This window comes from Nothoprocta perdicaria, unplaced genomic scaffold, assembly GCF_003342845.1.
Source record: "Nothoprocta perdicaria isolate Ctin4 unplaced genomic scaffold, notPer1 scaffold_76, whole genome shotgun sequence".
NCBI classification, from domain to species: domain Eukaryota; kingdom Metazoa; phylum Chordata; class Aves; order Tinamiformes; family Tinamidae; genus Nothoprocta; species Nothoprocta perdicaria.
Window position 1 is genome coordinate 385,495 of NW_020456043.1, and position 23,331 is coordinate 408,825.

General features: G+C 46.8%; 1 protein-coding gene across 1 annotated transcript in view; it reads right to left on the reverse strand.

The window, feature by feature from the left end:
• Positions 1 to 19,043, reverse strand: part of TMEM260 (transmembrane protein 260) — a 35,738-nt gene extending 16,695 nt beyond the window's left edge. The window contains exons 1-4 of the mRNA XM_026051486.1: positions 18,947 to 19,043; positions 15,378 to 15,416; positions 11,986 to 12,038; positions 11,189 to 11,340 (exon numbers count right to left, since the gene is read on the reverse strand). Of these exons, the coding sequence (XP_025907271.1) occupies positions 11,189 to 11,340; positions 11,986 to 12,038; positions 15,378 to 15,416; positions 18,947 to 19,043 (341 nt within the window). The remainder of the gene's footprint in view (positions 1 to 11,188; positions 11,341 to 11,985; positions 12,039 to 15,377; positions 15,417 to 18,946) is intronic.
• Between the last annotated feature and the right edge of the window lie 4,288 nt (positions 19,044 to 23,331).

The window sequence follows — 23,331 nt, forward strand, 5'->3', positions numbered from 1 at the left end:
GCTCATGTCTCCCTCATGTTTCACTGATGCTCACTAATGTCTCACCAATGCAGCAGACTGTAGCTCTCCTCTGATGCAGCAACATCCCTACTGTTCAACTCTGAGTCTTGGCAAGAAATTCTTCAGATCAGACCCTATTGCTATTAAAAAAAAAACCTCAAACAAACAAACAAACAAACAAAAGAAACCCAAGAGAATCCCCAAAACAGTGGCCTTGAGAACTCAGATTTTACTTTACTCCTCTCTTTAAGCAGAAAGATGCAGAACTTGAATAGAAAAATGAAAGACAGGGGGAGTTTTCAGGACTTAACACAACTTGTGGCTCCCTCTCCTAAAGGAAAATAGCAGGGAATAGAAGCCAGGCCATGTATACTTAAAAAAACAAAGGAAGGAAAGATCCCCTAAACTCAAATATAACTGCATAACATCCCTAAGGTTTGACTAAAACCTTTTAACAGCCGCACTGAGAGCACAAACTATAGTTATAAAGGAACCCCAACTTTCCAAATCCCTTTGGGATTGTTGCAGGGAAATAAAGGAGCAAAGGTAACACAACTTTTCCTAACATTTTTTGGATGAAAAACAGTGCTCGAGACAAACCTCCCCGTCACTTACCAATTCCTTCCTGGAGGAAGGCTCAGAAAAGTCTCCAGTGTATTACCAGAGCTCAAATGAGATTAAAGAACTCCTTTCTTCTCGATAGAAAGCCTCAAACCCATGACTCAAGTTTTATGAAATAAAGAAGGCTTAAACAAAAGCTACTAAACACAAAGCTTAAAGATTTATTGCAACCATGGGGGGCAGGGGACATCTCTGCTCGCTGTAGGGTCCCCAAGCACTGCAAAGTGCGGATGCAGAACCAACTAGGGGCTAGAGCTATTTCTTGCACAAAGAACCGACATTATCTTTTGTTTCCTGCTCTGAAACTCATAGCTGCAGATCTGGAACAGACTCCAGTTTCATAATTAGAACCAAGCCATGACACACTTCACTGTCCAAGCCCACCTCCTCCTTCAGATCACAGCTGGCTACGCAAGCAGGGTGTCAAGGACCTCAGCAGAGAGCCCACATCTGTGTTGCAGGAAGAAAAGTATCTTGTCTTGCCCAAGAAAAGTCACAGCTACTTTGAGTAAGAGGGAATAAGGCAGGTTGTCCAGGTGCTCTACCAGAGGCAGCTGAGTTTGCACTGCTCTTTTTTGTTTTCACACCTTCTATCCAAAAGTGAAACTCTTGGAGAAGTTATGCTGAACTCTTGAACATGCTCAGTTCCTACATGGATAGTGGATGCTGAAAGTTAACTGAAACGTGTAGCATCCATCCTGAAGACCATCAGGACACCAGCATGGGAAATGATGGACTTAAAAGGTTTACTGACTCAAAAGGAAATACTCTGGGAAGAGGAAGCAATGTGAGCAGGTATCCTAAGATGAGGGGAAAGAAAATCAAGCAGTTCTACCCAATGCATCAGCAAAGTAGATGACAGCAGTAGAAATGACTGCTGTACAGCTGTATCAGCATGGTGCTGGGTCCACTAAACCAGATCTGCTGAGAGGCTGCCCTAATGTGGTTATCCTGCTCATTTGGATTCAAAAGAGGAGCTTCACATACCATTACACTGTGTAATCTGACAGCCCTTTGGACTTCTCTAAAACAGTGTGGCACTGCATTGTGGCACCACTGCCTCGGTGCCAAGAGGCTGTTTATCCTCATAAAATCAGACAGTGTCCAAGGAGGTGACAAGGCAGTTCAGTCAGAGACAACACAGATTAGCCACGGACAACGTTCTGGGCCAAAGATCAATTTTTAAGTGGAAAAGATACTTGCAGCCATTTGGGCACATAAGGTAGAAAGACCGGAAAGACGAGCCCCAAAGTTGAGGATTAAATATGGAATGAAAGAACTGAAAGACCAAAGAGATGAGAGACTTTAACCTGAGGACAAGAAGCTTGAAACTGTTGGAGAAACAGAGGGTGGAAGCACCTGCAAAGCAGGACAGTGCTGTGCGCAACTGAGGTGCTCTTAGCTACAACGTGTTGTGTAAGAAAGAGCAAGTAGGACACCGGGAAGTCAGAAGAAAAGTCCTGCTTTAGCTACAGGAACAGACAATATTTTAGTGGTCAAGACAGAATAGGCCCCAGGTGGCCTCATGTAAAAGCAACTTCTGGTAGGGCTTCACTTCTGTGAAGTGGGGAAATAATATTAAGGAGAATAGAAGCGGGCTCACCCAAGACCAGTGCATTACCCCCAAATCTTATCAATTATTATAACATAGCCCACTGAAACTAGAAGATCAAGGGTTTGTTAGCAATTAAGAGATGGTGCCGATAATACCCATGTTGAGTTCATCTGTCAATACAACCCAGGCATCAAGTGCAACTGTCTGGTGACGTTCCCAGGAAGAGGGACCCTGGGACACTCCCAGGAAGAGCAGAGGATGGGCAAAATCTCACCATAAGGCCTGGTCTACCTGGCAGGGTATCCCAGGCTTGGGGCAGGTAAGACAGATCTCTTGGAGAGGAAGCTTGGGTCCCCTAGAAGGGCACATCAACTGCCTTCGGAATGGCCTCAACAACACAGATAGCAGCTTTTCAAGCAAGAGGAGATTTTCAGCCAACACAACAGTGAGCAAGTCTTCATAAATTCTCCTGGGGATATTAAAATTAACAGTCAGGCCCACTTTGATAAGAACAAGCTCTGAGCTTGAATAAAACCCACCTTCTAGGCTTGCTTATCTTGCATGGAAGAAAAGCCAAGGGAACAGTTTGTACTTCTGATTCTGCAAAATAACTAGTTTTGGGCAAGACCCAGTCAGAACATGTGGAGTAGCTTTTAAAAACAAAACAAACATGCAAACCAAAAAGTAAACAGAAAGGATATGGTTGCTTCCCATCAATCAACTAAAAATCTTCTGAACATGGGCAGAAATTCCTATTGTCTTAAAAAAACTCAGAAGGGACAGAAATAGTCATCAGAAAAGAGATTACACAGTCCTCTGTGAGCAATATTTTCCTATATTATCTCTAAATATAACAGGAAAAATACTAATATATACAATTATTTTGTTTCCCGTTCCAGACACCAAATGTGTGTGGGGGGGCATCAACTCCAAGGAGGAAGGCAATAAAAACTGGCTATAAAAAAAGCTTGATACACCTTTTTGCTAACCAAAGCCACAGATGCATTTTTATGAATTTAAGTAATAAATAACATTAAAAGAATTGATCATTGTTTTCACTTTAGGTTAGAAAATAACAGCTGACACTTTCTACTTAATTTGCAAGAAGTTATTAAGTGACTTGTCTAAGTCTGTATTCCAATGAAAAATGGAATTTAATTAAAAGTATTTTAGTTAAAAACAACCATCTTAAGCGCACTGAATTTATTATGAAGAAAATGAAGTAAATTAAAAAATGTTTTATATTTGAACCTGATGTATTGCACATTGGAAATGCTTATTTGTATTCACTGAAATAAACTCATTATTTCTGTCTTCTGTTTCCCCCAGAGCTTTAAAATTAGTAGATCTCACTAAAATATTTTTTCTTCCAGAGCAGAAGATAAAACAAGCTCTCCTTTTTAAATTCTCCACTGGTTCTCCAGCTTTGAGTCAACCCACGGCCGATTTATTTTTCATGATTTCTTCTTCTGCACGTGCAGAGATGACCCTGCTGCCAATGACTCCGTTAACATTTCTCCAGGCTCTGACTCCAGAGTCATCACCAACAACTTCTGCCTCTGCACTGCTGTTAGCTCCTCCATAGTCATCACTTTAACTATACATTTTTAATAATTATAATAGCAGTATAGCACATTATAGATTTGACATTTCAAATCTACTTTGAATAGGATTCATTTATTTATTTAAAAAAAATAGGGAGGACCAAGATTAAAAAAGAAATTATTTTGTGACCTCCAGGAGAGGTCCAAAGACCTCCAAGACTCAACAACAAAACTTTCGACAGATTTACTTTAAGAATGTAAACGAACTGGAGCTGTAATAAAAGAACTATATTCAAAAACAAGTAAAATAAAACAAAATAAAACAAAATAAAACAAAACAAAACAGCAAATGTGAAGCTAGGCCCAAACCAAGACTAATTATCGCCAAGCCCTCGTGGTTTGCGCGCCTCCTCCGCACGTCTCAGTCGCAGGCACTCCAGGGACAAAAGCGGCTCTCGGCGGCTCTCAGCGCTGAAGAGCCGCGGCAGGTACGACAGGGAAGAGCTCGGGGCTCCCATTCTTCCTCAAGGGCCGTCACTCGAGCAGCCACTTGAGGCCGGGCTGCCGAGGCCGCCCCCGGCCCGACGCGGCGCGGCAGAACGGAGCGGCCCTGCGCTCCCCTCAGTGCTTCTGAGTGGCTTCTCTCAGGATTTTCCCCTCTCTGTCCCAGTCAAGAGGAGCCTGGATACTGGAATAAGCCCTTAGCTCAGCTGCTCTCCTAAGGAGGCCTTTGAAAAGCAGGATGAGCTCTGCAGAGCTGGACCTCCAAGGGTCTCTGCTTGTCCACAAGGAAACTCTTCCTCATGACCTCTTCTCTTCAAGCACCATCCAGGGCAGCACAACCCTGTGGCAAGGCAGAGGTGCAATACTAAATCCTAAACCTTCTCGTGAGCGCATAGACCTGAAATTAAACCAGCGGTATCAGGACACCATAGAAAACAGGACTGACAGCAATATTAAGGGCAACCTGACACCACTGGCCTCCAATGGACTATCTCATCAAGGATGAGATGCAACGGCACCACTGCTGGCACCAGCTCCGCAGCTTTGGGGATGAGGAGAAACGTCCCCAAGTGAAAAGCCACTGGTGGGACCCGTGTGCCTGATGCCAGGACAGACGGACATAGGCCCAGCTCCATGCACGGCCTCATGGAGCAAGTCAAGGTGGAGAGGAAGCCAGCGTGGAGGCACCGGCTGATCCTTGGCCCATCATGACAGCAGCCTCTGAAGCCCGCTCTCCGCTACGGCAACTTCCTGAGAAACCAGGGCAAATCTCCACGGAGCAACACCGTGCTATCCTGGAGCGGTTAAAGCACAGCACTAAGTTTAATCAACTACATATACAACCGAGCCTTTAAAAAACTCTTGGTGCCATCACCTCTCCAACAAGGTCAGCTACACCAGCGATACTTTCAGCCCCCAAAAACACAAGGGAACTTCTTCAACTCTGCCTTGGAGATCAGTACAGAGCCGTTTGGGCCCATTATTCCACACACCAACAATAAAAGAGCCTTGGGAAAGCAGGTAGGCGCTCACCACCCCCAACAGCACCTGCTTCCCACGGCCAAAACTCCGCCAGAACCATCTTTAACACCACCAGTGTTTTATAAGTTTTTTTTCTTTTTGGAGCGGGACTGGTTGGGGGGGAGGAAATAATTGCAGAAACTTTTCCTAATCTGACATTCGCTAAACCCCCTTATTAGAAATGCGGCGGCGCGGGGAAGCCGCGGCTCGCCTCACAATTAGGAAGGCGGCCTCGGCAGCCCTCCGCTATTGTACGCGGTGGCATAAACCCCCCGGCGGCCTATCAGCTCCCTGGCAGGCAGGGGGCTGCGCTATTCAAAGCGAGAGATACAAGCTGCAGGGCAAAAACCTGGCAGCTCCCATCTGACCCCGCAATCCCCTCCCGGTGACAGCTCCAAGCTCCATAGCAAATTAGGCCTTCTCATATTACAATTGGAGGAGACAGATTCCATTAGCAGTATCTGAAATTGAGTGGAGAGCTGCTCCGTTATCAGACTTGACTCATAAGCGCTGCTATTAATCAGAGCTATGATAGCATTTATATATTTCAAGCTATCTGCTGCCGCTGTGATATTCCGCTACAAAGGGTTGATGGGACTTAGGGAAGTGAACAATAGAGCTTTCTGGGAAAAGCAGAGTAAATCAAGAAAGTCTATGACTTCCGCACATTCTGAAGGGATTGCGGTTTACATAAATTTTCTCCCAATTGGAGATTGAGCTCTTCCTCATCTTACACATGGGATTTAGTTGTCACTCAATGGTAACAGCTGTGAAAAGGTGAAGCGGCCCACCGCTCAGAATATTGCCTCCGCTTTTAAAGCAATTAACCCATGAACAGGAGGATACCTGGTGATATCAAAGGGATTAAGACAGGCAGTGCATTATTAACATTTCCTTGAACTAATTCTAACTCTGACTAGCTGTCAGAAAAGGCTCTTCAGTCTTTTTATTTTTTTTAAAGAGTTTTTTGCCCTGCTTTTTTTTTCTTTCCCCTTCAAAACGAAGCACAGTTATTTCAGCCTAATGTGCCGACTTTACAGAAAAATGCAAATGAACAGATTTGTTAATGTCTTTAAATGGACTGAACTCGATGCCGTTTCCTTATGAGGGGGAAAAAAAACTGATGATCAATTAGCCAGAGGTCACGGTAGATATTCCTCTAAAAGAAAATGAATATTTGACTACCTTCCATTCTTCTCTCCCTCCTAAAACTTAGTAACTACTTGTTACTTACGCAGAGCTGCTTTTGAAACCGTCGGGATCTCCTCACTGCGCTACAATGGTAATAATCTAAAATAATCTGTAATCTGGCAAATCCAAATATGCTCTGTAAGGAGATTCCTTCTTCTCCAAAGCGCAGCGTTTTAACGCGCTGCTCTTTGCCAAACGCAGCAATGGTCAAGCGTGGCACAACTGCAAAGAACACGTCTGCTACTTGGAGTGACACATTCCTCCCTTGCTATGGATTCCTAACACTCGCTTCCATAATCTAGCTCTTGGAACATGCAAAATTGCCCCGAATCCCTGCATTACCCACAGCAAAGATCCTCTTGAGTTGATCTGTCTGAAAGGCAACATAATCAGGAGGCAAACGTGTTAGGCACTCTAAAGTGTAATTTCATCAGCGCGCTGCGCCGTGAGGACAACGCGCTAAATTAACCGTTATCTCCCTGCGCTGGCTGCCACGGCTCCGTGCCGGCGCTTTCTGTTTGGAGCTGACGCACAAGCCGGGAACACTCCTCTCTTACACCTAGATCCTGCCAAAACATGAAAAGTCGACTGTTCGGTGGGACTTTTGCTACTGCAAATCCGTTCAGCTGAGGGTTGTGGTGTGTTTCCCACCAGCCACGTGCAGCTGACAACTTTTTGCAGCCCCGGCTTGTTTTTTTGGAAGCAAACCCATTCCGACGGGCAGCAATCGCAACTTGCACGCTCGGTTTTGCCTCTGTTACCTCCTCCCTTGGACCCTGAGCTCGCTCTGGAGACTGCAGCACAGGTAGCAGATGCTCCTAATGCTCCAGCACGTTCAAGTCATCAGGGCTCTTCCCCACGGAGCTGGAGGGTGTAAGAAATTGCAGCAATAAACCTAAGTTAATATATTAAGTGCCACTTCCAAAGCACCTTGATAATTTCATTATAAAGCATTATTAGTATTTCCTTTTTGTTACCAACGGGAGAAGACTTAGATCCAGTTTGCATCTACTTCCAGAGTATCTTGCACAGCACACTGGTATGGGAGCTAAAAAACAACATATATTCACTAGTCTAACACTTAACATAATAAATGGAGAATAGGCTGAAAAGATGAACTGGATGCAATGCACATCTTTCCCCTTCAATAGCCTATTTGCAACAAACTCAAAATAAAGCTGCCAAAAACTTGCAAAAAGTAATTATAAAATGATGCCTTCTGCTGTACTATTGCACCTGCAGTAAACTGGGTAAGGACATACAGCAAAAAAAAAAAAAAAAATATATATATATATATATATATGAAAAAAACGCCCTTAATGCAATGAAAACCATACAATTTCCCTTTGCAAAGGAAAATGCAAAGAATGCATCGTCTGTGCAGAAAATTACACTTTGGCAATCATATTATAAGAACATAATTGGTTTACTTTGTAAACTTGCTATGCTTTGCTTCCCACAGTAAAACAAAATAAATATTTATTTAAAGACACAATCACGTAGTCGCACTTTCTGCGTCCTAAAAGCATAATGCAGTTCCTCTGTCTTCCGAAGTAAAGATGAATTATTTGCATCAGTTATAAGCAGTCTAAGAAAACTCTTTGTAAATGCCATTTTACGATAATTACAAGCAATTTATTAAGACTGTGTGGAGGGGAAAAACATACTTGGTAACTAATTCAACACAGCAAAACGCTCATTCAGCGATGGTCTGGATTACTGACAAACAGAGCGCTGTGCATGAATGCGATCCAACACAACTTTAAGATGCAAAATAGATGGCAAAAAAGAAATAAATAAGAAATGAGGTTCTTTCCACTGATCCCAGCAGCGGCTACGCAGAGCACCCTGCACACAATTACCTGGGAGAGGAGAGAGCTACTTAAAGAGTAAATGTGCTGGGCACAGCCCGATCCTAATCCCAAGCGCACTGCAGCAGCCCCCCTAAATCAGCACTGCTCCCGAGGCGATCAGAATTCCCTCATCGAGCTGCAAAATAAACAACCTTGAATAAACCTGGGAAATGGCTCTTAAGCAACCCCCAGACTAAAGGATAAATCTGCCTGCGGAATATATTTTTATATATATATTTACAGGGCGTGCACGTGGAGAATCCATCCCCGCCGTGCTGTCCCTGCCTGGCCACGGTGGTGAACGCGGCCGGCCGGTGGCTGCGCGGCGACAGAAGGAAGGTTTGGGAGGTGACGCGCGGGCCACACGCCAAATGAAATTGTAACAGCCCAAGTGACATCGTGGCTATAACGTCTTCTTCCCGGGTAGCCCCATTGCCATAGCGATGGCTCCCTGCTTTCCGAAGGGTGCCTATTGTTTGGCGAGGGGGATTTGCCGGTCCCCAGGGCCGTGTACTTATCAATTATTTGTGCTCCGAAGAGCTGCATCTTTTCATATTAGCAGCGGCCGTCCGCGGAGGGCAGCACGAGCCGCTGCCTCCCTTTGCCTGTCGGGGAGGGGAAAAGCGTCGCCTCGACGGCTAAATTCTCATGAAAATCCACAAATGCCGAAGGGTGGGAGAGACCCGTCGGGATCCGGCGCGAGAGGCTGTGATGCAGCTTGAAAACAAGCCGTGGGGCGCTCCGGTATTCCCAGCTTTTTGAGCTGGCAGTGCCAATAAGCAAATATCGGCAGGAGGAGTTTTTATTGAGGATATGGCAAAAGAGAGAGAAAAAAAAAAACAACTCTGATAAATGACTATCTTCCCAAAAATTCAATTTAAGGTGTTTAAAAGGAAAAGCATGACTTGTGATTTTTAAATAATACTGACCCATAATGCCTTCAAAATTATTTTAAAAAATTAGTTGCTGTTAGACTTAATAATAGACTGTCAGACAGTGCTTTCTGTCTGTGCAGTAATTTTATGTCTTAATAGTCTCTATCATCTCTAATTACTATATTTTCTGTTTTTCATGCATGTTTTCAAATTGATAGAGCCTGTATCTTCCAAATCCAATTAAACAACATAAAAAAGTAAACCCTGAGAAGTGTAAAAAAAAACCACACAAATTTAGCTTGGCATTTTCTACTGCATTTCACATTCTCTAAAGCTACGAAAACTTTCACATGATTTCCTATACACAAAATATGCACGTAAGGAACTGTCCTGTTTGAGCTGGAACTAAAGATTTGGGCAGAACTTCAGAACTGTAAGAACAACTATAATTAAAAAAAGAATAAATCAAAAGCAAATACTCACATACCTTCAGCAGCACCTTTGGGAGCTTTTAGTGTAATCAAAATGAACTGGGCTCTGACCCTGCAATGGGCAGTATATGAGAGACGGTGACAACCACTCTGAACACTCCAGAATATGCTTATTACACAGAATATCGAGTGAAAAAGCACTCACTTGATTACACATATCCAACAGCAAAAGCAACTGCCTTCAGTGCATTTGCAGACACACTGAAATTGCTGGAGCAATTCCTAAATATTTTGGTATTGCTTGAGCAATTCCTAAATTTAAAAATATTTTTACATTTCGGAACTGCTCCAGCAATTTCTGTATGTTTGCAAATACACTTTGGAGTCCAGCACCAGACAGACACTAAGACCACGGTGCATGACGTTTCACAGTGGAACAGCAATTCCTCTCTAACAGGAAGATCGTCGGGACAGACAAATCCTGTGGAGCCTGGGGCACTTCTCACTCCCCAGAAGTTTGGGAGAGCGCAGGGCTCCCAGGCTCTGACCTGCTGCTTATTCCTGCTTTTATTTCTAGGTTGCAGGGCAGCTTTACCCGAGGGGTAAAGTAGCTCTATTAACCGGTTGCAGCCAACTGCTTTGTCAAAATAATCTCAGTTATAAAGCGCCGCGTTTTGTCCCTCCGTTCAAAGACTGCCTGAATGATTCTGATATAATTTCAGATTTCGCCGGCGTTTCCAGTCTAGCAACGTGCCCTATTTTCCCTGTAAAAGAACATTAGAAATTGTTTGTATTGGTTGTGATAATCCTCTCAAATATGGGTCAGGCTGAGGTTAAGAGCAGAAAGAACTTCCACATCAAAGACAACGAGGAGGGTTAACAAAATCCCAAACCACGTGCGGCTCCGATCGCTTCCCCTTTTTTTTCGTGTGCTATTTGCAGGGTTAGAGGTCTGGCCAAAACGGACGGGTTGCGGCAGGGCTCCCGCAGAAGGCAACACCTCAGCAAAAGAGGCACAAACGGCCAATATTGATCTTTTCTCTTCTATTTTCTAGTCTCCCTGGCTGCAAGTGGTGGCAGGGCTGGGTTTTTGCAGGCAGGGAGGCTCCACGGGCACGCAAAGGGGAGCAGGTAGCACGGGCAGGCAACTGCCCGCCCGCCTCCGCCAAGAGGAGCAATTAAATTAACTTCACGGTTTACCCATAGGTGAAGCTCATCTTGTTAATTTGAACAGACCATCTGCATCTTTATATAATGACAAACTTCATTAGTTCTGGTTAGTTAAACTGATCAGCGAGTTGTGATAATGAGAGCGAACAACCTGTCACGCCTTTGTGAGGCGGAGGGTGCCCTTTTTATTACTGCTATTATAATTATTTAAAAAGAAAGAGGAAAAAAAAAAAGAAGACAAAATCTTTTGTGCGGGAAAGAAGGTCAAATTCAGATTAAACTACTGTTAGTTTATTCAGAGGAACTAATTACGGCTGGAAACAGAGGGGGAAAGGCAGCAGTTAGGGCACTTTGGAAGCGTCCTGGGATGCAGTGGAAGCGCCCGGGCAGGTCCCCAGGGGGAAGACACGGACGGCGACTTTACCTGGCCACGGTGTAAAAGAGCAGCGCGGCGGCGGCGGCTCCCGCCACGGCGCACAGCAGGTTCACTCGGTAGGCGACGGAGCCGCCGGGCACGAGCCCCATGGCCAGCGTGGCCAGCAGCGTGAACAGGGGGTAGCCGGGAGGGTGGGCGACCTGGGGACAGAGCGAGAGGCGCGTGACGCCGCGGCTCTCGTTGCGGCAACAACCCTCCCATGCCAATTCTAACTTAGCAAATATTTTCTTTAGTGGATTTGGCTGCCACGCATGGCCCATAATAATGAAGCGCCGAGAAAGGAGGTGACACATTTCATTATCGTCCCTTAAACGGCTTGTTGTTTGGGTTCACAGTATATTAGGGTCATTCAAAAGGCTGTTTTTTAAAAAGCAGATTCTGAACTATTTTATTGGTTAGCAAGTTGAAAGACCACACTGCTATCGGATTACCACCACGCTGACAGTCCTAAGGTCTTGCCTAAAGGGATCATGCACCATAATAAAGTTTATTAAATAATAAAACTTATTAAAATTGTTAACCCGATTTATTTTATTCTCCCCAGCTTATACAAAATTTGGGTTGATAATAAGCCAGCTACTGTATATACAGTAAAGCCTTTGCTTTATAATTTAGTTTAATTGGATTTAAAACTTGAAGTAAATTGTCGCGTGCTGTACTTATAAGTTAGTAAAAACTGTGGTTTGAAAATAAATTAATCTACTTTACTCCATGCTTAATTAAACTTCCTTAATTCCTAAAACTGTTAATGAGAGCATTGATTAAACAATAAAACTAATACTTACTCCAAGCTCATATGCAGCTGTGATCAGCTCCCCTGTGAAAAAATAATGTAAAACCAATAATTACTATTAGAAAATGACACTCCTCCAAAGTTTTCAAAATCCAAATGCTTGCATTGGGGTTTTGCATTAATTTGACTGGATAAAACTGTAAATCTGTAGAGATTTAACAGCATGAAATTTTCTAAGAATATTTTCTCCCTCTGATGTCACTGCACAAAATATCTTTTGTTATGTTTTCGCAAGACTTTTATGAACAGATAAGTGAAGGTGTGGGCAGGCTCTGCGAAAGAATGGCCCGAAATATTCAAGTCGCAGCATTACTGCGTCTGTATGTGTGTGTGTATATGTGTGTATATTTAATTTAAAGCCTGGAATGCTCCATTCAATAACTTCCAAGCCTTAGAGACGGCAGAGCTTACACTGAATTGTCTCTTAACAACCTGGTTGTGTCTCATTAGAAAATAATAATAATAATAATAATAATAATAATAATAATAATAATAATGATAATAAAAACACAGCTTTATATTTTTAACGGCATAAAAATAATCATTGCACATGCAGAGCTACAACCGCATCCCCGGGACCAGAGCTGTTCTCTGATGCTACAGCAATTCTTGCAACATCTGCTCCCAAATAACTCTTGTACCTGCCGGTGGGTCCCACACTTGGGGTGGGGGTTCTCATTACATAACACCAGGGCGAGCTGGCATTCCGTTTGCTTTCTCCACCAGGATGAAAAACTGCCCCCAAAAGACTCACGTTCGCCTAATACCTGGCTTTTTTAGAGCACATTACACCAAAGCGTTTTGCAACGCTACTCAAATGCGTCTTTTAAATGCATCCAATGTGCACAAATACATTAAAGGAACGACGGGCGCAACAAAGGGGATCTAAATTAAAAATTACAGCTGGCATTCGGTCACTGCCCAGAACAGAGAGGACTGGGACACCTTGCAGCCTTTGCTGCCTTTGAGAGAAAGCCATTACCCCCCCTTTCTTTTACTTCTCCCCTCAAATTGAGCGATCTGGTTATTGTTAATTGCTGGATTGCCAAGGAGGAGGCATCTTTGCCCCATCATTACGCAGAAAACACCCAGAACGAAGGGCATCGTTGCTTTAAATGCTGAATAAACAGTATTTTATTTCTGCACGTTATTACTTCATTACCATCCATGGAAAGGGCCAGGCATGAGAAAAATGGCACAGTTAACTTTAAATCTTGATAGCTCCGGTAAACAATATATTTTAAAAGGAAGAGGCAAGTCAACCTGTAATTGCTGTTCATTACTGCTGTAGAATTGCAGCTATCATCCAGAGCACGCAAGAAGCCCCGGGGACGGCCCTTGGGCTTTATGCAGAAAGCCTCTCAGAGGGGGCTTTTCCTGCGCTGGCAAAGGCGGCTTATTTTTTATTGCTATTTGATCTTAAGAAAGTTTCGACCTATTGCCAGATTGACAAAAGGGAAATAAGCTGATGCACTGGAAACGCGTCCCGATTTTGCTCGTTTACTGCCCAGCAGCACTGATGTTCGCAAAGGCAGGAGGATGCTCAGCTCAGTTCTGCACGGACAGGAGCAGCTTTGGCCTTTCCCTCCGCCCCAAACGCTCTCCCAAGGACACTGGCATCACCTGGCTTAGCAAAGCCAGAATTAACCTCTTCCTCGGCCACTAAAAGCAGCTCATGGGGCTGAAATCCCAGTTTTGCTCCTGATTTCAGACCCACGGTTTCCCCTCTGTTCCTTCCAGAGCTTCCATGTCCATACAGGGTCTTGGGGACGTCTGCGTTGCAGCCTAACCATCCTCCTGGCGCATCCCGGATTTTCCCAGCAAATCCCCTCCAGTTCCTCCTCAGCAAGGTGCAAATACCTGCAAGGGGCAGGTACTGCATTGATGCAAACCCTGGGCACGAACACCACCAAAGCCACGCAGGCCCAAACCTACCAGAAAGCTGGAGATAAAAAAACGGAGCGCCCTGCACGTGCCCTGTCCAAGCTCTGAAAGCAAAACAGCCCAGCTGTGCCCGGGGAGAATGAGGGAAGCAAATAACACAACCTCCTAAATCACCCCCCAGGCTGCAGGCCCAGGATCTGCCGCTGGATCAGGGAGAGGGAATGCGGGGGGGGGAGGGAAAGGGTGGCCCAGACGGAGGTTCCACGGGTCTCTATCCCGGGAAGGGACCTGGGACCCTATGGAGACGCTGCTTTTGCATCCTCCTGTTCCCCCAGGCAAACCCACAGGTGCCTGGCCTCTTTCCCTACCAACTTCATACAGGTGAAGTGCTGAGCATTATATTATGTATCAAAACTTACACAGGAAAAATATGGCATTGACATTTTGTCAAAAATTGCCTTCAATGTAGCTCCCAGGAAGGGAAATGACCCAGGGGAGCCTCAGACACGGGCTCAAACTGAAGACTTTATTTCCACACAGTCCTTGGGTAAATGTGCTGCTGAATGTCCAACCTGATTCCCCGGAGAGGTGGTGAGGCAGCAAGCCTGACAGCGGCTGAAAATGGTCTCATCCATAGCAAGATTTGGAGCTGATGCCCAAAACATCAGAAAAAACTTCTTTTCTTTTTTTTTCCTTTTCTTTTTTGAATTTTACTAGGTCCCTTGTTAAGCTGTTTTAACCTGTGGATGTTTTCAAAACAGCTTTAAAATTCATTCTCTCTTTATTGTGACAGTAAGCAACACATAAAAGCTGCCAAGGAAGGTACCTAGTGCCTATTGCATTTTAGGATTACTGCAGACTTCAGGAGCAGTTAAAGGAGCAATTAAAAATACACGGTTATCTTAAAAATAATAAATAAATCAATAAATAGGTTTGGTTCCTCCCAAGGAGGAACCACAGTCCTGCCCACAAGCCCCAGCTCACTTGCACCCAGCGTTGTGCACCTTGTACACAGCAGCCTGTCGCTTCCAAAGCACAACTGAGCTACGAGTGTGCTCCTCTGGGACACCCAGTGGGGACAAGGACAGGGGGACAAAAGCTGGGATGAGCCTGTCTGGAGGCAGCTCCCGTAAACATGGGTAATTTGGGCAGCAGAAACTTGGAGGAAAACCCAAAAATGAGACACGGGAGGTCATAAGAACAAGCAGGGCTGGACCAGGCAGGGGATACCTGCAGAAAACACCTCAGGTGATGTCTCCATGCTGGTGGGATGTCCTTGCTGGGCACTTCTGCACGTCCAACAGCAGCACCACAGCTCGCATGGAAGCGTCATCCTGAATATGGTAGGTTTTTTTAACCCATTTGGAAAGGCAGGAGCCAGTATCAGGATAATGACTATGTAGATGCCTAGCAAAAGTCTGGGGTTGGAGGCAACAAGTGCCTCCTCTTACCTAAATAACTGAGGCAGATTTCTTAAAAACTGCTAAAATGTGAACTCACAGGCGTGTCCCTCGATCTGACCACTAACAGGGTCTCTCTCTAAAAGAGAAAAAGAGGGAAAACAGAGAAAACAGCCTCCTGTTTTCAGGAGTTGTGCAACTGACTCCTCTGCCAGAAGCTTTAACAGAGGACTGACATACACCACATGCTTCTATGTGCATTAATACATATGCCCACAGGCTGTGCTGGGAGCTGCCTTCATGCCTTAGGAAATTAGGGAAAAGGCAATTCTGTCCCCTTCCCAACCCCAAAAGGGGGATAAAATGAATGTATAACTCAAATAAAAAGGGACAATCCCCATCTGGCTGGTTCTCTGCTGCTTTCCTTGTTTGGCTATTGACGGTATCTAGTGGGATAATTTACATGAAGCAACGAATGAATCCCAGCATCAATTTATCATCTAATCAGGAGAAACTGTATCCTACTTTGTTACGTTTATAATGGTTATTTGCATCCTGGAGGCAAAAACCAAGCTCAAGTACAATTAAAAACCAGGTTTCAGAAGCTTATCACAGAACCAACAGCTCTGAGCAAAGGCACCATGCGCATTAATGGATGTTTGCTTCCCAACAGGGAGTACTTTAGAAGACAAAATGATAATAACCAAGAATATATTGATTAGCACATATTAACCAATAAAAGCAGAATAAGCAAGGACAGCCCTTTATAAACTTTGGAGGAGAAGCAAAGGCCATGAGGCAGCACACCAGCCTACCAAGGGGGATATTTGAGTGTCTTGTCTAGAGCGTGGGATGTAATTTCTCTGGAGAGGGGATTTCAAAATAAATTCTTTAAATATTTGGCAGCTCTGACTAGCACAACAGGGTCCCTCTGATCTAGGCTGGAGCCTACAGACATGGATATACTAAAAATGAATAGCTCCCAAGCTGCACAAACATCCATCTGCGGGCCAAAAGGAACTCTCTGAGCACCAAATAACCAGGAGGAGTTTTCTGTAATGAAATCAAGGGCTTGATTATTAAAACAAGACCTTTAAATAAAGTAATTATCACTTGAATCACCACTCACCTTGCATGCAAAGAGCTATGTTAAATGCACACTACCTTAAATATGGTTATACAAATAGCACCCTAAATCTGCCAGGTAACACTGTCTTTCATATAGCTCAAAAAAAAAAGCCAAACTTTTAAAGAAATGAGGTTAAAATAGGTCTATATAAATACACATATATACTTGTGTTCGCAGCAAGCTGAAAATATATGTATCTACTAAAAGCCCATTTGTTAATACAGAATTTTACGTGCAGTTTAGATCTAAAACTGGAGATGGTCAAGAGGCACAGCTGGACATACCCATTCAACTCTCTTTTGGAAGATGAAAAAATTACATCTAAGTACCTAAATCCATGAGAGAAAGAGAAATCAAAGCATCACCTGAGAAAATACAAGCCCTCCTGTCCCCCAATCACAGTTACACACTTGCTACAAAGAGCAAGAAATTTAAGCAAGATCAGGCTAAATGAGCAAAACCACAAAGGCACCAAACGGGTGATTTTTTTTTTTTTCCACTGCAAACAGCAGAAGGAAAAACTAAGCAGCAGATCGTTTGTACATCGCTGCCAGCTCCACTTCCAGAAAGACAAATCCATAAATCTTCCTGCTGTTCTGACTGTAGCTGTGTGTGCTGAAGGAAGGAAACGTGTTTCCTGATGGCACATCTGGCACGATGGCACATCTGGGCCTCTGATGCTGCCCTCAAGGGCTCTTTCTAAAGCTCTGCGAGAGGCTCCAGCACTACCTGCTAGAAAGTCCTGTTCTTTGAGGAAGCAGCGTGATTTGGGGCGCAAGGGAGAGGATCAGATCAGCACAGAAAGTCACTTTTCAGTCTCCTGACCACAGCAAGGGAGAGCCCGGTGAAGCTCCATCCACGAGGACAACACTGGGCACCTGACTGTGCTCCCAGCTCCCTCACTCCAAAACGTGCAGGGTCAGAGCTGCTCTGCACAGATTCAGCCTCGCTTCCACAGAACGCCAGGATGGCTGAGGTTGGAAGGAATCCCTAGGGATCCCCCAGCGCAGCCCCTGCTCCAGCAGGGACACCCAGAGCACGGGGCACCCGGGCGCATCCAGGCGCCTTGGGAAGATCTGCAGAGCAGGAGCCTCCGCAGCCTCCCTGGGCAGCCTGGGCCAGGGCTCGGGCACCCTCACACCAAACAAGTTCTTCCTCRCRGCCACACGGAGCTGCCTGGGCTTCACCTTGTCCCCACTGCCCCTTGTCCTGGCACTGGCCACCACCCAGAAGAGTTTGGCCCCTTCCTCCCTCCATCCTCCCCTCAGGTGTTTGTCCATGTTGATCAGATCCCTCTCCCCCTTCTCTTCTCCAGGCTCAACAGGCCCCGCTCGCTCGGTCTCTCCTCACATGAGCTGCTCCAGCCCCTTCCCCATCCCTGTCGCTCTGCGCTGGCCCCTCTCCAGCAGCTCCACGTCCCCCTTGTCCCGGGGAGCCCAGAGCTGCCCCCAGTGCTCCAGGTTTGGCCTCCCCAGAGCGGAGCAGAGGGGCAGGATCAGGATCCCCTCCCTGCCCTGCTGGCCACGTCCTCCTGATGCAGCCGGGATCCCGTTGGCCTCCTTGGCCACGAGGGCACATTCCTGACTCACGGGTAACTTGGTGTCCACCAGGACTCCCAGGTCACTCTCCGTGGAGCTGCTCTCCAGCAGGTTAAATCCTGATCTGTACTGGTGCCGGGGGTTATTCCTCCCCAGGTGCAGGACCCTGCACTTGTCCTCATGAGGTTCCTCTCTGCCCAACTCTCCAGCCTGTCCAGGTCCCTCTGGATGGCAGCACAGCTCTCCAGAGTATTGGCCGCTCCACCCAGCTTGGGATCATCCGCAAACTTGCTCTGGGTGCCCTCAGTGCCCTCGTCCAGGCAATCGATGAACAAGCTGAACAGCACCAGGCCCAGTACCAATCCCTGGGGGCCACCACCAGCCACAGGCCTCCAACTGGGCTCACCCCATTTATCACCACCCTCCAAGCTCAGCCATCCAGCCAGTTCCAACTTTCAAGGGGCTGGAGCATCACGGAGGCGCGGAGGCTCCTCAGGACGCCTCCAGCCCAAGCAGGCTCAGCCTCAGCGGGCTACAAGGCACAGGCCCTCCATGGCCAGCAGCGACACGGGGAGCCACAGCCCAACCCCGGTGGCCCTGCCCCACGGGGTGACCCCCAACAAGGAATTAAGCCCCAAGCCAGGGCAGGCACCAGCTCCCACGGGGCAAGCAACCCTATGGGTGGACGCACCAGCCCTATGGGGCACGAGCCGACGGGGTGACCGTGACAGCCCAGCCCCTATGGACCCAGTGCCCCTACGAGTGGGGCAACCTCGAGGCACCAGCCCCAAAGGAGCGAGTGTCCCTATGGGGGTGCCCATCCCTATAGGGTGACCCCTACCCCAACAAGGAGCTGCCCTCGTGGGGCCGCTGTCCCTATGGGGTGACCCCCTCCCATGTCCCCCCCACACACACAGAGCGGCTGCCGCGCTGGGGCGCGCACCCACCGCCGAGGGCCGACCCCCCTCCATGGCAGCGGGCGGGCGGTGCCGGCTACGTTACCCGCGTCGCCGCCGGGCAGGGCGGGCGGCAGCGTGGCCGCGTACACGGCGGCGACAGCGGCGCCCAGCGCCCCGGCCGCCCCGGCCGCCGGCGCCATGCGCGCCCGCTGCTTCCGCGGGCGGTGCGCGGGCTGCTCCACCCGGCCGCGCCGCGAGGGGGGAAAGGGGGGCGCACCGCCCCGCTGCCCGCCCTCCGCGGCCGCCTCGCGGGCAGCGGCCGCCCCGAGAGGGAGCTGGAAGTGTGAAAAGGCGGCGGCGGCTGCGGGCCCGTCGGGGCGAGCTAGCGGTGCGCCCCGCCACGCACTAACCCCCCCCCGGCTCCCCCCCGCCGGGAGGAGTTGGTACATCCCGGGCGAGGGCCGCCCGCGCCCCCCGCGGTGAGGAGAGGGAGTGCAGCGGGACGAGACCATTCGCGGGGGGGGAGGGGGGAGGAGACCATTACCGAGGAGCGGGGGGGGGAAGGGGCAGCTGAGGGAGGGGGCGCTCTGACATGGCGGGGTGCAGAGCGACCCGCCCCATCCAGCACTTTCCACAGGCTCCACGGGGCGAGATGGTGTCTCAAGTGAGACACGTCCCACCACTGCCCAAGGAAGACGTTTCCTACCAGTGTGCAGGGCGACCTGTGTCCCACCAGTGCCCTCCCTTGACCTGTGCCCCCAGGGAGACGTGTGTCCCACTGGTGTCCATGGGGTGACGTGTCCCACTGGTGTCCAAGAGGAGAGACATGTCACAGAATTACAGAATATTCAAGGTTGGAAGGGACCTCTAGAGATCATCTAGTCCAACCTTCCTGCTCAAGCAGGCACACCTACAGCATGTGGCACAGGGTGGCATCCAGGCGGGTTTTGAAGACCTCCAGAGAAGGAGACTGCACAACCTCCCTGGGCAGCCTGTTCCACTGCTCTGTTACCCTAAAAGTAAAGAAGTTGCTCCTCACCTGGAGATGGAACTGCCTGTGTTTCAGCTTATGCCCATTACCCCTTGTCCTATTACTGGCCACCAATGAGAAGAGCACCAGTCCCACCAGTGTCCAGTCTGCATCCTGCAATTTAGGTCATAGAATCACAGAATCCTTAAGGTTGGAAGGGATCTCTGGAGATCATCCAGTCCAACCCCATGCACATGCAGGGTCACCCAGAGCACGGGCCACAGGGCTGTGTCCAAGCAGGTTGGGAAGATCTCCAGAGCAGGAGCCTCCCCAGCCTCTCTGGGCAGCCTGCGCCAGGGCTCGGGCACCCTCACTGTCAAGAAATGTTTTTTTAAGTTTCTGCAGAACTTTTGGTGCTTCAGTTTGTGGCCGTTTCCTCTAGTTCTAGGTCCAGCTGTGTTCCTTGGATAAGAAGAACAGTATTTGAGGGCCAGAACTACCGGCCTCCACCCAATCATACCAGCATCCCTGCTCCTTAGCCTCCTTTCCCCACCTCAGCCAGTTTTATCCTATTTTTCCAAAATGTTCCAGAGCTTGGATTCCATGCCCATGCACCAGGGTTGGTTTTCATCTTGCAGCACCCTCATTCTTCCCTCTTTCTCCTTTCTGCCATGCCCTCTTCCCTCACACCAATTTCAAGCCTGCTTTTCTGATGCCTTTCACCTGGAGACACTCTTCAGCAGCACGTGAACGTGTCCCCACCACTCTCATTAAACACCACACTTCAACCACTGCATTTTAAACATGACTCTCTGAACACCACATATTGACTTGTCGTAATGGTTCCTCTTTTGCTGCTAAAACCAATGTAAAGACGGAGCTAAACAGCAAATTTGGGCCCTGCTGGGGTGAGGGGGTGCAGTGGCAAAGGCTGTGAGACATATTACTTTGCTTTAAACATCTTGCTTAAACTAATGTTTAAAGTACGAATGTGGCATTATGTACAAATAATAAAGATTTATGCCCCGAATGAGGAGACACGAAACACAGATGAAGGAAGGGATTGAAAGTGATGGCGTATAGAATATTAAAAACAGCAATTCACGCTGAGGGAGTAGTTAAAGAACGTAAATCAAATCCTGAGACCTATCGATAGAAGACTAAAACGCATCCATAGAAATCATTTTGGGATTGTACAAAAGACCAGCGAGGCCATACCTAGAGAATTGAGACAGATTAAAGGGAGGCTTTTGAATACAAATGAAAAAGGTATAGAAGAGGGTAACTGGGATAATAAACAGCCTTATGGATTAGATCTAAGTGGAAACGTTAGAAAATTAGGTTTGCATTTATTAAAAAAAAAAAAAAAAGACGCAGGATTAAGGGTTGACACGACTGAAAAACCGCATATCAGATTCTGAGGAACAGAGAGGCTGATGCTGAAGGACTATTTTGAAACACAAAAAGCACAAAAAAAAAAAAGAATAAAAGGGGCACGAACTGATAAAGATATAAAGGTAATTCAGAGAAGGCTTTTTTTGCACAGTTTAGTTGCAGCCAAAGAAACCGCCGTTGTGACCCACTCAGAAGTTAATCGGGTTGCTGGAAGAAGCTGGTATTTCAGGGTATAAACACTGGCTCCGTGATGGCTGGGCCCGAGTAGCTGCCTTGCATCCAGGAGGCAACTGCTCGGCTCCGTGGTGACCCAGTGCGCTTCAATATACTCCACTTGTTGGCAGGTTTCGCCTGTTGTTGGCTGGGGTTCATCGGGGAGAAGAAAAAGATATGTTGCAATCCTCCGCCAGCCATTGTCACTATGGAAATGAGAGGGGACATTGTTCCCGCACCCGTTGGGGCTGCTAAAATGTAATTTTAGCAGCAAAGTGCACAGTCTGCTCCTGAATGCAGGCGGGTGGCGAGGCTCTTTATCCCGAGCGCGGCTTTTCTTCTTTGCAGCTTTTTGCTGCCTTTGTATTTAACTTGGAAAAGGCACCCAAAGACAATGTTAACCGTGACTGATTACAATTATATTGATGGGGGAGGTAGCAATTTAAACACGGATATCAAAATGCACAACAGTAACTGGTAATCATATGGTAAGGGCAAACTATTCTTTAATTGTCCTGCAAGTTGTTTTATATCTTTGTCTCGCAGAAACTGGAACTTTTATGGTGCCAGTGGCAAAGTATTTTGCTCTAATACGGTAGGGCAGGTTCACAACAGCCTTTTTCTCATTGAATAACTGCTGCCCTTTCAAAGGGCAGGATTACAGGCACACTTTATGTTGGCACGAACGCTTTGCAGAGGGTGTTTTTCTCCTGCAAGCAGAAATCTTTCAACTGGGGAGATTTTACTTCCCTTTCTTCCCCAGGCACAAACCAGAAAGCTGACAGAGACAAGAAGTACGAGGGAACCCTCTTCGTGTGTTTATTAAGGGTGCGAACCGTGTATTTTTAACAGCTTTCACCCATAAATTGAAAGCAAAGAGTTGTCCAAGCCCGAGTTAAATTCACCTCATTCCAGAGTGTTGGCAAAGCCTGAAAGATGGGGGTGATGGCTGTAAAAAAGCCGCGCTCCCAAAAAAGCATGAGGGCAAGCGAAAGCTTTGGAAATGTGGCCTTGTGCTGCTACACACATTGATTTATATTAAAAAAAAAAATTCCCTGGGACTTGTAGCACGAGAGCATACTCTAGTGGTAAGCGAGCGAAGAAAGAGCTCCTGGTTTGTGCAGCCCGAGAGCTGCATGTTGACAGCGAGAGGCTTCCCACCTTTAAATGGGAGGCTAATTCTCTCCTATCTCCTCTTGGAAAAGAGCTCTGCTCCTACTCCACTGCAGCCTGCAAGGAAATACCCAAGGCGGGCAGGGAAAATAAACAGGAACTTTTAAAGTAATTTGAAAACACAGCTTGAGAGCCTATCTCCAAAAATGGCTGGGTGCTTAACGAGTTGCCTTTGTAGCAGGCTCTCGTGCAGGTTTACTCCTGAGAAACACCGTTTGAAGGGGGCAGGAGATAGGAAAAGAGAGAATAATACTTAAAGCAAATTCTGCTCACCCATGGCAGTGTCATTACAAACTTGAATGAGCACAGTTATTGCAAATAAATAAAAACAATAGACCAGAACCAGTTTTACATAAGAAAATACTGAAATGCTGTTCAATTAGTCCTAAGCTTTATTTAAACCCTTTCTTTTGCCCATCAGGTGATAAGGTTAATGCAGAAAGCACTCATCTGCTGTACTTGTGTAACAACAGTCAGCATCCATTTAATGAACTTACATGTATACACATTTAGCAAAGCTTCAATATTGTCAGCACTGCACTGGTGCAGAATTTTAATAGTAAAGTAGCCAGTCCCGCTCTTAATCGGGAATATCCTTATGCAATAAAAGCATGTGCTTATGGGAAACATTAGCAATACGAATAAACACTGCTTCTATATTTAAACAAGAAGTTTGGTGGTATTTTCACTATATGCCTGCTTGCAAAGCACATAGAGGAAGATGACCTCAGTTTTGT